Source organism: Ixodes scapularis, unplaced genomic scaffold (genome assembly GCF_016920785.2).
Source record: "Ixodes scapularis isolate PalLabHiFi unplaced genomic scaffold, ASM1692078v2 PGA_scaffold0__279_contigs__length_252992795, whole genome shotgun sequence".
Lineage (NCBI taxonomy): Eukaryota > Metazoa > Arthropoda > Arachnida > Ixodida > Ixodidae > Ixodes > Ixodes scapularis.
This window is the reverse complement of record NW_024609835.1, coordinates 127,229,411-127,243,267: the sequence shown is the minus strand read 5'-3', so window position 1 is coordinate 127,243,267 and position 13,857 is coordinate 127,229,411. Positions and strand designations below refer to the sequence as shown.

Sequence of the window (13,857 nt, the reverse complement as noted above, 5' to 3'; positions counted from 1 at the left end):
TTATTCATTATCAAAGATTAACTCACTTAAAGAGATCATGAAATGATTTTGAAATCGAACTTCATTTACCACACGCCGTGAAAGGTATGGAGAGAAACACAATTACACAAGAATACAAAGCAAAAAAAGAATTTTTCGCTATAGAACTTTTAAAAGAAAACCAGACTTTTTTACAACTTCTTTTCTTCGAAAGCTATCTTTCTTCTCGCTGCGATGCATCCGCGAAACCGCAGCACGTCAGCCGAATCCACGTCGCCTATTGGGTAAGAGCCTACCTCACCAGCACCGCGATCATAAACAATAAATAGCTGGCGAATGTTTCCTAAAAGTTTTAAATAATATTCAGATCCACATTTTGTAGCATAATTAGAAATGTGACGAAGATTGCCGAATTTGATAATGATCAGAGCCAAGCGCCATCTATAGTGTGGTAAATGAAGCAAGAGAAAGACCTGACTGCGCCTGCGCAGTCAACCTACGAGCGTCATCTGCTGAACGGGTTTGCTCCTGGTCGCGCATCCTTCGCACAGCAGACTTTCGTTTTCTGGCTGCTCAAGTAGTGTCTACATTGTTTGTGATCAATCGCTCGGTCGCTATGTCGAAAGGCTGCAGTGTACGGAAGTGCCCAAATTACAGCTTCTGCAGTCCGGCGGTTAAAAAGAAACAGTTGCAGTTTCATCGCTTGCCGCTTGATGAATCACGTCGAAGCACTTGGTGCAGGCTCATCGGTTTGAGGGAACCCGGATTCAAGGTCATTCGTGTATGTTCGGAATATTTTGACACCGAATGTGATTACAGCCACATTTACAGCGTTCTCTGCAAACACGGGCAGGTTCCAAAAGCCCTCTGCCGATTTCAATGAAGAACTGGACTTTGCCAGAAGACTGGCCGCGCTTCCCAACAGGCATACCAGCGTATGGGACTGATCCCATGCTGTCACTGTAGCGCAACACATCTAATTGAATTTCGCTCAGCTGCGATGTGTCCATGGCTATCGCGGCGATGAGAGGTGCTGATTCAGAAAATATGTCGGTGGCATCAGCGCGATCAGCACAGTAAAACCTACCGGCACACCGCCATCTCGCCGCCGCTAATGCTCCCATTCTCCTACTGCCGAGAGAACTTCCGGTTCGAATGCCGGCGGACATCACAACCGTCAAAATTACGCGTCAATATTTCATTCATTTTTTGTGTAGAAGCTAATGAACTGGAACGAAAACGGATGCCTGTTCGGCATTCAGTGAACATTGAAGGTTTAATGTAAAAGTTATTTGGCAAAAGTAAAAAGGCCATTTCATGGTCCCTTTAACGATGCAACCATTGTTTAATTTTCAATTATAGTACTAGCACATGTTGCTACCTGCTTTAAAAGGGTCAATGGCTACTCCAATTCAACATTTCGCCCACTACAAAGCCGGCAATAAAAAGTCAAATGCCACTTCCATCATTAAGGACAGAGAAACCTCGCCGTTGCTGAAAGTTTCATAAGCCTGGAATTGTCGGGCAACGTGACTAAAAACATGGGGGGGTAGGGCAGATAGGGGAAGAGCGGTAGCATTCATTTATTTATTTATTTATTGATTACGAGAGGTTGTAATAGCAAAATATGCTTCAAGTAAAATGCAACAATAGACTAAAAAGGCACTTTCAAAAGGCTTATACATACCATGATATACCAGGCAAGTGTCCACTTAAAATTTCGAGATAATTGCAAAAAAATGAGGGATGGGTGCTTGTCCGGTCATCACTTTTACATATAAATGTACTATGCATATTTTCTCAGATCTTATCAATTTGGGAATGGGCGCTTAGTGTGGAATGGGCGGATGCGTGGTGTTCTACGGTAAAATTAATAAAGCAACAAATCATGGCAAGCCGATAAACGTTATTCACACCAAGCACAATGCACATTTTCACGATGCACCGGAACCTTGTCCTTGGTTTTCTTGAACCATGACTGCCGCCTGTGGATCAAGGGTCTCATAAACATTGATAGAGGCTCGAAGCAGGAATCCAAATTGAGGTGGGTCTACAAAAAGGGCCGTCATAGTCATCATTGGCAGCTTTGAGCCTTTCTTCTCTGTTAGAGCACGGAATGCTTTATAATGCACACGCTACTCCCCTAAGCTTTGCTTTCATCGCGTCTGTGCATACCTTGTGGCATGTGGTGTCGCATAACGTTATATTATGCAACGTTGGGTAACGTAACACCTTGACTTGACACCATAGTGTCACATGCTGTTAAATGTCTTTCGAAAAAAATATGAAATGATCGTTTCTTAAAGGGATACTGAACCGAAATTTGGATTTCGCAAAGTAAGGCTGCAGAAGTGTTGAACAAGACGCAGAACTCCAAAACATCACTCGTGTATCGATATCTCAAACGGATGGCCGTACTTTTGGAAAAGAAGGGCGCGATCAAGCGAGTTCTTTGACGTAACTGTCCTCCGGGAGAATTTGAGAATGAGAAGAAGCAGCCCCGCTTCTCTCCTCCTCGCTTCGGTTCACCAGCTTGGCGGGACGTAGCGAGGAGGACAGAGAATGGGAATCGTGACGTGCCTTGTCTCGTTGGCCTTGTCGGCCGGGTTCAATCGCGCACTTCTTTTCCAAAAAAATATGGCGATCTGTTAGATATATCGCCGTATGAGTGATATTTTTTGGTTTTGCAGCTTCCTGCCTATCCGCCCGGCCTTGTTTTGTGAACTCGAAATTTCGGTTCAGTATCCCTTTAACCCCTTAAGTGCCTTGGACGAGCTGAGCTCGTCGGCCACTTTGTGGCTAAAAATGCCGTGGACGAGCTCAGCTCGTGCAGTGGTTTTTTTGGTAGCCCTCAATTCCACGGACGAGCTAGGCTCGTTCGAGTAGTTTTGTAGCGCTGATCATAGATGGCAACACTCGTTTTAGTTGGCAAATATTTTTTTTCTTTTGCTGATTTTTGCATGATAAGCTTTTCAATTTTTATGTGTAATACTAGAGGAATAACAGTTCAAAATAAAAAAGAAATATAGCACTTTTAGGTTACTTTTGGAAAAAAAAAATTTTTTTTTTTAACAGCCTGGTTGGGAAAAGGAAGTCATAAAACGAATTTACAACGAAAAGGAAAAATTGTTAGAGCTATATTTACGGCGCTATACGAATTTGTAGTTGGCACCCGCGGGCGTCGCGGAAAAGTGGTCGCTATTTATCACATGACTGGTCGTTATTTGTCACATGGTGCTTGCGGTCTTTCGGAAGCTTCCTATGGTCTCTCAAGGTTACTTATTCATTTTCGTTTGAAGTGCGACAAAATACGAAGATTAATAAGTAACTTTTAGAGCCCAAAGGAAGCTCCTAAAAAAGTGCAAGCAGATTTAATAGACCTGTGTGCCGGTCAGATGGCGGCGGTGGCCGGTCAGATGATGGCAGCGGTGCCCCGGAGCAAACGATCTTGCGCCTGGCAGCATGAAGAAACGCGTTGAACCGGCGGCGCACCAAGCTCAGCGTGCGGCGGCGGTGTTATTTTGTGGCGGAAGCAGCGCCGCGCGACGGCGCACAGGTCTACCATGTGACCCGCAACGGCTCTCGCGGGCGCCAACTACAAATTCGTTTTGCGCCGTAAATATAGCTCTAAAAAGCTTTTTTCTTCATTGTAAATTTGTTTTATAACATTCTTTTTCCTTCTAGGCTGTTTAAAAAAAAATGTTTTTTTCATTTGCATGTGTCTTTTAAAGGGGCACTGACACCCCAAAGGTCATATTTTTTTTTATTGTCTAAAATGATGCAAGTTGCAGTCATAGACATGCATAAAAAACCGCATCGCGAAAAAAAAACTTTTTTCGCACGCGCGCGCGCTTTTTAATTTTTGCTGTTTCATTCTCCCGCCTCTCGCCTCCTCGCTTCTTTTGATTCGTGACGTCAACAATCATGAAATTTAGAAGCTTTGTAGGCGACATCTCTATAACACTTAATAACGCAGTGATGTGATGGCTGCGCCAATTGTGCCAAACTGCGCCAAGGGGATAACCCTGCTACATCCTGCTACATTTTGCCCAAATATGGGTAATCTGCGCCAAGCCTGTGCCAAAGGGCCAATTTTGGTCGCTTTTTAAAACCAAAACTAAACAAAGTACCGTAACTGAGCATGCATGAGCTAGGCGGCGCCAACGGCCGCCCGACACTAAACACCCTGCATCAATCGTCCATGGTTTTTTTGCATGTTTTTTTCCGCCATGCCGTCTCTTTTTTCACGCTCTCGTCGTCTCGTAAGTGTAAATCTCGTCTCGCGTTTTTTTTAAATTTTTTTTACGATAGATGCCGGTGTGTGTTCGTGCTGCGACGCTAGCGTGCTGGGTACCAGCTATGACATGACGCTATGAAACGAAGCTATGTTTCGGCGGGGCGGGAGTTACTTTTTGAGCTGAAGCTCTCGCTCCTGAAATCAACGGCCACACGACGTTGGAGATATGGAGCTTCCTAAACTGAAACATAAGGACCGCTGCATGTTCATCAACATTCATGTTCTTGTTTAAAACATACGCTGCTACAAAAATCCCTCTCTAGCTCAAAGACTGCTGTGTCGAAGTATTGATTACCTAGGTTTCTCTTGGTGGGCTTTTTTTCGAGAGGGACCCCGGTACGTGAAAAATGTGTCGCGAAGAAAAGTTGAAGTCAGCTAAACCAAAGAAGGGAATGTCTGCACGCTGAACCCGTAGAGCGCGCTTGTTTGTCTCAAGTTCAGTCGTTGCACAAAGCAACCCTGGCTCGCGATGTCTTGCATCAATGCGCTCAGGTTCTTTTTTTCTGTGTTTATCTCGTACCTCACCTGCCGGCCTTGCAAGCACTCGGCGCTGTACTCTTTTTTTGTCGCATGCTGGGCAGTTACATTTTGCATAGACTTTTGGCAACCAGTTGGCGACGGAGCGGAGAGGCATGGTTTCGGTTTCGATCGAACAGCCGTTTCGCTCATCGACGAAGCACGCGCACGTGCAAGCCTGCCGGAGTTGCCCTCACGTGCATGCGAACCAACGATGCGAACATAATTGCACGTCAGAGGCACTAGCCGGGACGCTTGCAATTCATTGCTTTACATTTAATTACTTTTGACGAAAATCTGGCACATCGGCAACCAGTTAAACGGTGGCAAACGGTTTTTCGGAATTGCTTGGCAATGCCTACAGCACTGTACACTTGTGGGATGTTGCAATGTCTCTTTGGAGACATTGAAATTGGACATTCATTACTACCCTAAGCTAAAGCAAAGCTTGCTCCAGCCTTGCAGAATGTTTCAAAAAAGCAAAAAGAAATGTGTCATGTCTTTGGCATTTTAGCTACATCTTGAAAGACTCCCAGGTGGCCGAACTTGACCATAATTGGTTTATTTCGGCGAGCATGGTTCTCTTCGCGTGTCCAGCATTTAAAACAAATATTTTTATTTTTATTAGAATATCTGCTTTAAAAGCTACTTTTGCTGCTCCAAAACACTGTTTTGGCTGCTCCAAAGGCCACTTTTTCTGCTCCAAAACGGCTTAGGCCAATCACATCACTGATAACGGCAATCGTAAAACATGTTTTTTAGCGCAATTGCGAACGCACTACGGCCCTTCTTTTTGAAATACCAAAAATCGGAGTCCGTTGTGGTGCCGTCTCCTGGATTTGTATCCTCACACGGAAAACAGGCGACACCGCTCAAAACCGGTCCGCCCGGCGCCGGCGCTCGCTCCTTTCCTCCTCGCTTTGGGTCGCCATGGCAACAGCAGGGAGTCGTGAAAGAAAGTGGACTCTCGGGACTCCGCAATATCTGACGTCAACTCATCGGCGCGGATCGCGCGGGAACTTCGAATTTGGCATTTGGAAATCGTTTTTTTTACTTCACAAATACTGAATTCCCAAATTTCAAATTTTGAGGGTAATGTCCCGGCATCGTTTTCAAATGTTTCGGATAATAAAAAAAAATATGATTTTGATGTGTCAGAGCCCCTTTGATGTTTTATTTCGTGCATCATAGGACTTCAGAAATTAAGGTTGCTGCCAACTGTTTTTTTCACATTATCGGCGAGCTTCACTGAGGTTGCTCGAGAGTTTAAGAAATTTATTTGAGCAACATGAGAGGTCACGTCGCAAGGTGTCGATTACGACTGCTGCCGTCTCGCAGGTAGGAGACCGTGGCCTGGCCTGCCTGGCGAGGCATTGCCCCAACCTGCGTAAGCTGAGCCTCAAGTCGTGCGACTTGGTGACGGACAGGGGCCTGCAGGCCCTGGCCTACTTCTGCCGAGGCCTGCAGCAGCTCAGCCTCCAGGACTGCTCCATGGTGACCCTCGACGGGTATCGCACTGTGCGCAAGCTGTGCCGCCGCTGCATCATCGAACACACCAACCCGGGCTTCCACTGACCCGCCCGCCAACCTCCCACGAGGTCCTGCCAGTGCGGGCCAACGACGGACTGCAGTGGCGAAGAAACTCTTCGTGCTCCTTGGAGAAATGCTTCGATTTGATCGAGATGTTTTTTTTGTCTAGTTACCCAATTTGCATTATCTTAACTGAAGTCTGTGCAAGTTGGGAACGTGAGCCGGAGTGGTCCCTCATCCTTTTCAGTGCCATAGACAAGCATCGTTTGTTTGTGGATGTTTGCTTTGCACGACCTTCTCCAAAAAGACTGTGCGTGTGATCGTATACTTTTCCAAAATTTTGCCATTGCACCAGCGCCCGCAAAGCTGATTACAAACAAATATGGCTTCTTACAGTGCAAAAGTCGTTGGAAGCAATCAGCTGTGATGTCAGGCACATTGTCAAAATGCAGCCAGGAGTTGACTTATGAGATGGGGCTTCAGATCCCTCCGCAAAATGCAGTCAATCCTATGGGCATGGCATCATCATCTTATGGGCATCATTCTCCATGCTTGCCATTCAATACAGCTATCATGCATTGGCATTGTTCCAGAAAATAGTAGACGAGGCTAAACAACTTTTTAATAGAAGTTTGAACAATGGTCTGTTCAATTTTATCTTCAATCTCATTGGAGTATTCGAAAAAAAATTTCAGCTTATTACATAGGCAGTTTAACATCTGTGAGTCTGCAGCATTAATGCATGGCCACATGGTGCAAAATGACTTCTGTAGTATCGGTGATGCAGGTGCCACTTTCCTAAGGCCGGCTTCACACGGAGCAACTTTGACTAATGTCTTGACATTACGTCGACTGCAACACGAGTCTGCATTCACACGCAGCGACCATTGAAAATCAGTGTGCTACGTTTTGTCATCGTCATTGTTGAAATAGTAATTTTGACGCACTATTTGGACACAAAGTTTCATCTTAATAAGACGTTTGATGTCTTTAAGTCGTGTTGCGACTAACCAGCAATTTTCCCAAAATAATTTAGCTTTGAAAATGATCCATTGCAAAACAGAATGAAGTTGCGTTCCAGTCTTTAGTTATCATTAATATTGCCATGGGGACCTCTCGTGAAAGTATCTCGTCCCTGGTTGAATTCTGCCGCTTCAGACGTCTCCGAGTTGCTCATCTCGCGCATCACTTTCGCTTCAGGTCGATCCCAGTAATTCATGTTGCAGCACAAACGTCTAAGGAACAACTCGTCAGCAACCTTGAAATTCCAGAGAAAATTGCCTCGTCTGAAGTGGGCCTTAGTATGGAAGTGCACATGGGGAGTAATGCTCCTCCCAGATGGGTTTGTGCACATGGGCTTTGATAATTTTGAAAGAACAATGTTGCAGCTTACAGAACACTGGCACATGGAGTGACTGCCTGTTTTTGATATAGACAGGTGATCTGAGGGAACAGGTTTGTTGGTGCCCAAATAAGGACTTTTGCAGAAACCTTATTGACAATAGAATGCCATTTGGGTGCCAATGTTACGATCCACGGCACAGTCATGTGCGACGTGTATCAATTCTTGCTGATTCAGGGCAACTGTTATGCAAGAGGGACCTCTTTGCTAGAAGGTGTAAGAGAGGGAAAGTAGAAAGTCCTTCGGAAATCTTGGTGTGGTCATTGTTTGTACTGTAAAATCAAATGCTCTTTAAGTGTGTGGATTAGCGGAAAGCGACTAAGGTTTGGAACGAGGTATTTCTTTTCTGAGAATATTGGTCTGATTTCCATTGCAGTGTGGGATATATGCACCTCAAGGTCATGTCAGTTTGCATAGTTGTTTGGCAGCATAGTGCTGTAAATAAAAGTGTGTGTACAGTTAGGCTTAGGTTTTTGTTTGGCTAAGTTAGGTAGCAATCGGCTGTTTTTTTTAGCACTTGGAAGGCAGGTGCTCATGTTCTCGTCACAACTGTACCTCAGTGTGCCTCCGAAATTCATAAATTCAAGCATGAAATTTTTTTTTACTCTTACACCTTTTTTTTTTTAAGGATATTTTTTTGGTGGCCATTATATGAAAGTTGCATCATTTTGTGGAATTGACTTATAACTAGGGTTGGATGTTTTCAGGTAAAGCCTGGCTTTACCCAGTGAATACATCATGAATGTGGTTTGAAAAATTGTTCCCTGGATTTAAGAATGTGGCAAGCACTGCCTGGTGCAGGATTTCTCATACTGCTTTCCTAGAATCCCAAGGTTACCCCCAGAGTACTTCCAGGGGTTCCTAAAACATCCAAAATTCTTTCTTATCATCTGCACCCCTGAGTAAGTTGTTTTCCCAATTTAAGTTCTCTTTTGGCTCATGAGCCAAAGCTCCCCCCTAGTTTGTGCATTAGTGTTGACAAGGTCTGCGGGCTCCTGAGCTGCATCAATTAAGCGATGCCGAAACAAGTTCATCGGTTGTGATTTAGAGGGACTCTGCATGCTCAAAAACATTTTTTTCCTGGCTGCATGGGCGGCCACATATCTCACAAGGTGCCCTTTTTGCAGGAAGGAATTCATTAACATAATACTTGAACTGCGAGACGTTTATCAATCTCTGAGCGATTTTGTCTTTTTGCTTGTGCTTACTCGGAAGACTTGGTGATAAACGTCACTGCGATGACAGATTGCGAGCTACTTCATCAGCCTCCCATTGGCTGAAAGGAGTATGGAGGACACATACCCTCACCTCTCCTTTATGCCTCTGTTTACGTTTCTGTGCGCTGCTAAAAGGCGAGAGAAAGAAAAGTGGAGTGGGAGATTGACCTGTACATTCCACTGACAGCTCTGTCTAAATTGACTCCTGCAGCTTAAGTATTCCAGTAATTAACTGTTTGTTTTTTTGGGGTGGAGTGGGGTGGGGTGGGGGGGGGGGGGGTGCATTTTGTGACACATGTGGCCAATGCAGGCAGTTTGAAAAAAAGTAGTCCTGAGCATGCATTGCTCAAGGTGAGAGCCAAAAACTGTGTCATTTGCTACAGGTTTTAAAGGTGGCCATTATCGCTTAAAGGTAGACCAACAAGCAGAGAGAAGGAAACTCTCCCTCAATTCCTCCGTTCCATTTGAGAAAGAGGGAGACCCTCCTTCTCTCTGCCGGAAATAGTTCAGAGATCCGCTCCTGTGTGGAAAGGAGGGGAAAAGTTGGCGAGAGGGAATGAAGAGAAGGAAACTGTAAACCGTTTTTTTCCATGGTAGAAGACGATTATGTAGGTCGGACTTTAAGGAACACTGGGAGCGAAAAAACTTTGCTTTGAAACAAAAACCTCAACACCTTTTTTTAACAAACTGAAGGACCAGACCGGATATGGGATATATGTCCTGGCTTCCCCGCTCCTGCAGGCTCACTGCTGTAACGGGGGATGCACAACCCATCAATTGGCAAGTTGGCAAAATCTAGTTTGGAAGACAACCAATTGTGCAGCCCACAGTGATGTTCCATATGTTGCGTATGTGAGACGCCTTTAATTTTTTTTACTTTTCCTGACTCCTCTTTGCCATTCTACTCACAGACAGTGCTCTTGGCGCTGTTTGTGATGTCCTGTAAAAATTCTAACCGACTTCTGTCGGGTTGTGTTGGACCCAAAGTGATGCTATAATAATCCGTGTTTTTTGATTAAAAAGTCAATGCATTTTTCAGAAATTCCAGTTGGTGCATTTTGTACAACAATGCAACTTGCATACTTTTTTTTTTTTTTACATATATAAGCATGGATTTTAGCTTTGGAGATTTGTTAGGGGGTTCTATTTCTTGTTAGATTTCATGACAAGAATATTGAAACTTCACGTCGCGGGCACATATATCGCGATCATTATACACAGATGCAGGCTTTTCAATGCAGTTTCGCAGTGCCGACCATACAAATATATAGAGGCGACTTGCATACCAGCTTCCTTCTGGAAACTGCTTTTTTTTGGGGGGTACAGCCTATACAACGGTACAATCTATAGACCGGAAAATAAGTTATGTTGTGGGGCTTTGGCGTAAACAGTATATGGCTGTTTTTTTGTGAAAGGAAGTAGAACGTCCCTGCATTTCCTATTTGAACTGAGTCTGTCTAAGAGTAAAAAGAAACATTGGAAAAGTTGGTCAGAAAAATATGTTAAGAGAGCATGTATAAAGGCAGCACGGCTTGGGTTTTTGCAGCTGCTGCACCCTGCAAGGTCAACACTGGGCCTTCCTTGAAAAGCAATGTCCTTATTCTTAAAAGGCATTGAAAATGTAAAATAGAAATAGTATGGCTTTCTTGTTACATTTGTGAGATGTGCATTAGGTTTTCTCCAAATCAAAAACGGTTGAAAGAAAACCTGCCTTGTCCCAGTTTTTGTAAAACAGATTACTAATTTATTTTTTCTCTGGGGAAGAATATGGAAGTTGAGAACATCTATCCCCATTTATGAATGCTATTTTTGCCCGGAATGTAAACTGAAAGCACATGGGGCAAATCAGGCGCATTAGTACTACTTACCAACATATTTTCTCACTTAAATTTTGTCTAAATATCTAAAATCCATGCACTTTTTTTATTTTTGTCTTGAAAACCTTTAAAGTTTTACGAATGTGTACACTGCAAATTTACAAAACATTGTGCCTTTGAATGAGTGCCTTGAGTTGTATACCGGTGGCGGTTTCACTTGAAGAGGGTTGTCACTGTTAGTGCTGCACAGGTGAAATATAATGTTTGTATTTTTACCTCGGCCTTCTACACTGTACAAGCATTTGACTTTGTAAATGTGCCGTAAATGACTTATATTTCACATGTTCTTAATCCTCAAAAAATCGAGTGGAAGTTTGATTCCCACCAAATATTCCTAATATTAGGCAAAGCCGCATGATTTTGAACTCGGGAGAGTATCGTTGTTTATGGTATGTCTCAACTTTTGGATTTATAGGCCTACATAGAGGTATCTCTTGTCATTGCTGGCCCATCCGATTTTGAGACTACACCCGAGTTCTATTCGAGATACGAGCAAACACACCTTGTAGGGACGAGAGTATTATTATTTATGAAAGAGCCTTGCAGCCTCCCGTGCTGGTCATGTGGAGTTGTTGTGATATCGATCTGTGTTGCATCAGAATCTCAATTTTGGTTCTGATATTTGTGTTCACTTTCCTTTTGATTCAGCTTATGCTATTTACCTGGTTAATTTTGCTTCCTAACTGTTCTTCCTTAAAAAGGCCCATTGACAACAGATAAGCCATATTCTCTACCTGCATGTTAGGGGAAACCCTGCTTTGTGGTTAACTAACAAAAATTACCTAGTTTTTTTTCTCTTTTTTTTTTTTTTTTTTTTTGTCATTGGAGTTTTAGACTTGTTAGGAATATGCAGGGCTGCTTCGAAAAAAATGATTAGAGCAGCGCTGGTTTGCTACGCAGCCTCACGTTTTGTAAGCGTCCCCAGGCAAGTTTGTAAACTGTACATCTCTGCAGGCAGTGCTACCAATACTTATTTTTTGTTTACTCCTTCCAGACACAAGGGCTTCACTAACAGAGGAGCTTTATTATGGTTTTACTCTAAATTATCATTCCAGCAAATGTATATAAGTGGCTGATGTTATCTTTACGCCTTTTAGAGGATGAAATACGGAAGGAAATTCCATGGCATACGTTTTTGTGGTGGAACTTCTCTGCTGTGTGTTGGTGCCATTCAGTCTTCTGTACATATAGGCTACAGTTTTCGTTATTGTACAGTTCGATTGCTCACATACTGCGGAACATTCCATACTGCAATAACAAAATATGGGTTCACCCAAGAAATTGTCCGTTAACATGCTTTTGACGTTGGACTGCTGCTTTTTCGTCGGTTTGTTGTGAGCCATTGTTACATGTTGGTGAAGATGCACCTGTTTCATTTTTTGTTTTAATGAAATCGACAAATATTTGGGGTTTCAAATTTGTGTGAACACAGTTTGTACCATTTACAATGTTCAGTGTTCACTCACAGCCAACTCTAATTAATGTGACACCTCCCGCCTCCACCAAAATTGGTAGGAATGTGAATGTGTCATATTAATAGTAGGAGTTTCTATGAGCTGGAGGACATGGTTTCCCCAAAATTATGGTCAGAGAATGAAAGTGTGAGACTAATGCATATCGCATTAATGGAAATTGCCTATATGCATCAGGTTTATTTTGCTTGCACGCTACACCCGACTGCATGGCTGAGCAATACCTAAATTTGATGCCTTCAAAGCTGCCAGCAGGGTAGCACAGTCCACAGAAATGGTGGGCTTGTAGTACCAGTTGCTCCTCAGTGTGCTAATATGTATTTAATTTATTTAAAATGCCATTTAACACGCGTGGTTGTTTTAAAGAGAAGAGAGCGGATTATATGAAGAGCTTGAAACACTCCATATGCAATTACATACTTTTAACTTATAACATGTCAGACTCATGTACAGTCTATATTCTGCTTTGTGGAAGCAGAAGTGCACCTAGCAAGAAGTTTTGGCTGTTCTTTTACAACTGTGCACTGTTGCAACAATGGTGCCGACTGTGCAACAACTGTTTGTTGGTGTTGTCTGAATGCATGTTTTAATTAGTAGCGTTCACACATGGGGCACGTGCCCCCCCTCAAGTGCCTAAACCTGGACAGCCATGTTTATATTGTTCTGATATAAAATGAAATGAGATAATAAACTTGTTAAAGCTCTTTATATACCACATAAGATGTTGTGTGTTGTTCGTTTGTCAGCAACTTGGCTGCAACTTGTTCACTTATGATTAGGGATGCTGGCGACTATTTTTATGGTGTGCGGGGAACACTCAAATGCTTTTTTTTAATAGCTTTGTCTGGGTGAAGACCTGTCTGAAGTGTACTTTACTTGGATGACATTCACTGAACTTAAATTTTTTTCTGGTACTTTCCGAGAAACTTCAAAGATTTTTTTTTTCCCCTTCAATTTGAGGGATAATCTACTCTCGCAAGAAACGCGAGAGGACTCTGCATTGCTCCGTTTAAACTGTGGGCGGCTTTCTCAGGGCATTTTTAACTTCCGCAAGTATTTCTCGTTCGGTCGGCGCAAGCGAGAAGATTAAAAATGCTAGGCGATGACACATCTCCACGAGGGTCGAGGGGGAAAAGGGAAAGCAGAAGTGAAGAGGCGAGATCTCCTTTCCACAACGGCTTTCCTTTTGGCACCATTTCCAAAAATAACTAATCTGTGGCCAGTTGACTGTCCATTATTCGCATGCACCCCCGGTTACCCGGGCCCTGGGGCAATGCGTACCAAAACAATTTAATTCGCGAAAAAAAAAAAAAATCGAGCCATTCCAGTCTGAAGGTGGATGACCAGCGAAGCTGCTTAGCACGCGACACAGACGTGAGACAAAATTTTGAACCAAGGTCCAAACACATTTATTAGAGAGTTTTAGTAGATCTCTTTTCGTCCCGATAACCATACGATGCATGCCCAAGGCCGCCGGGAGGGAGAAGAGGGATCGTTATCGGGGCGAAAAAACGATCTGCTAAAACTCTATTGTCTTGATCGGTGGTCATCGTGACGAAAGGTACGC

At 43.4% G+C, this 13,857-nt stretch overlaps 1 protein-coding gene across 2 annotated transcripts in view; it reads left to right on the top strand.

Moving 5' to 3' along the window:
• Nucleotides 1-9,182, top strand: part of LOC8037425 (F-box/LRR-repeat protein 7) — a 97,580-nt gene extending 88,398 nt beyond the window's left edge. For both annotated transcript variants that reach the window (XM_042289769.1, XM_042289768.1), the window contains exon 8: nt 6,131-9,182. In XM_042289769.1, coding sequence (XP_042145703.1) covers nt 6,131-6,367 — 237 coding nt within the window. In that variant the 3' untranslated portion in view covers nt 6,368-9,182. The remainder of the gene's footprint in view (nt 1-6,130) is intronic.
• Nucleotides 9,183-13,857: the final 4,675 nt, after the last annotated feature.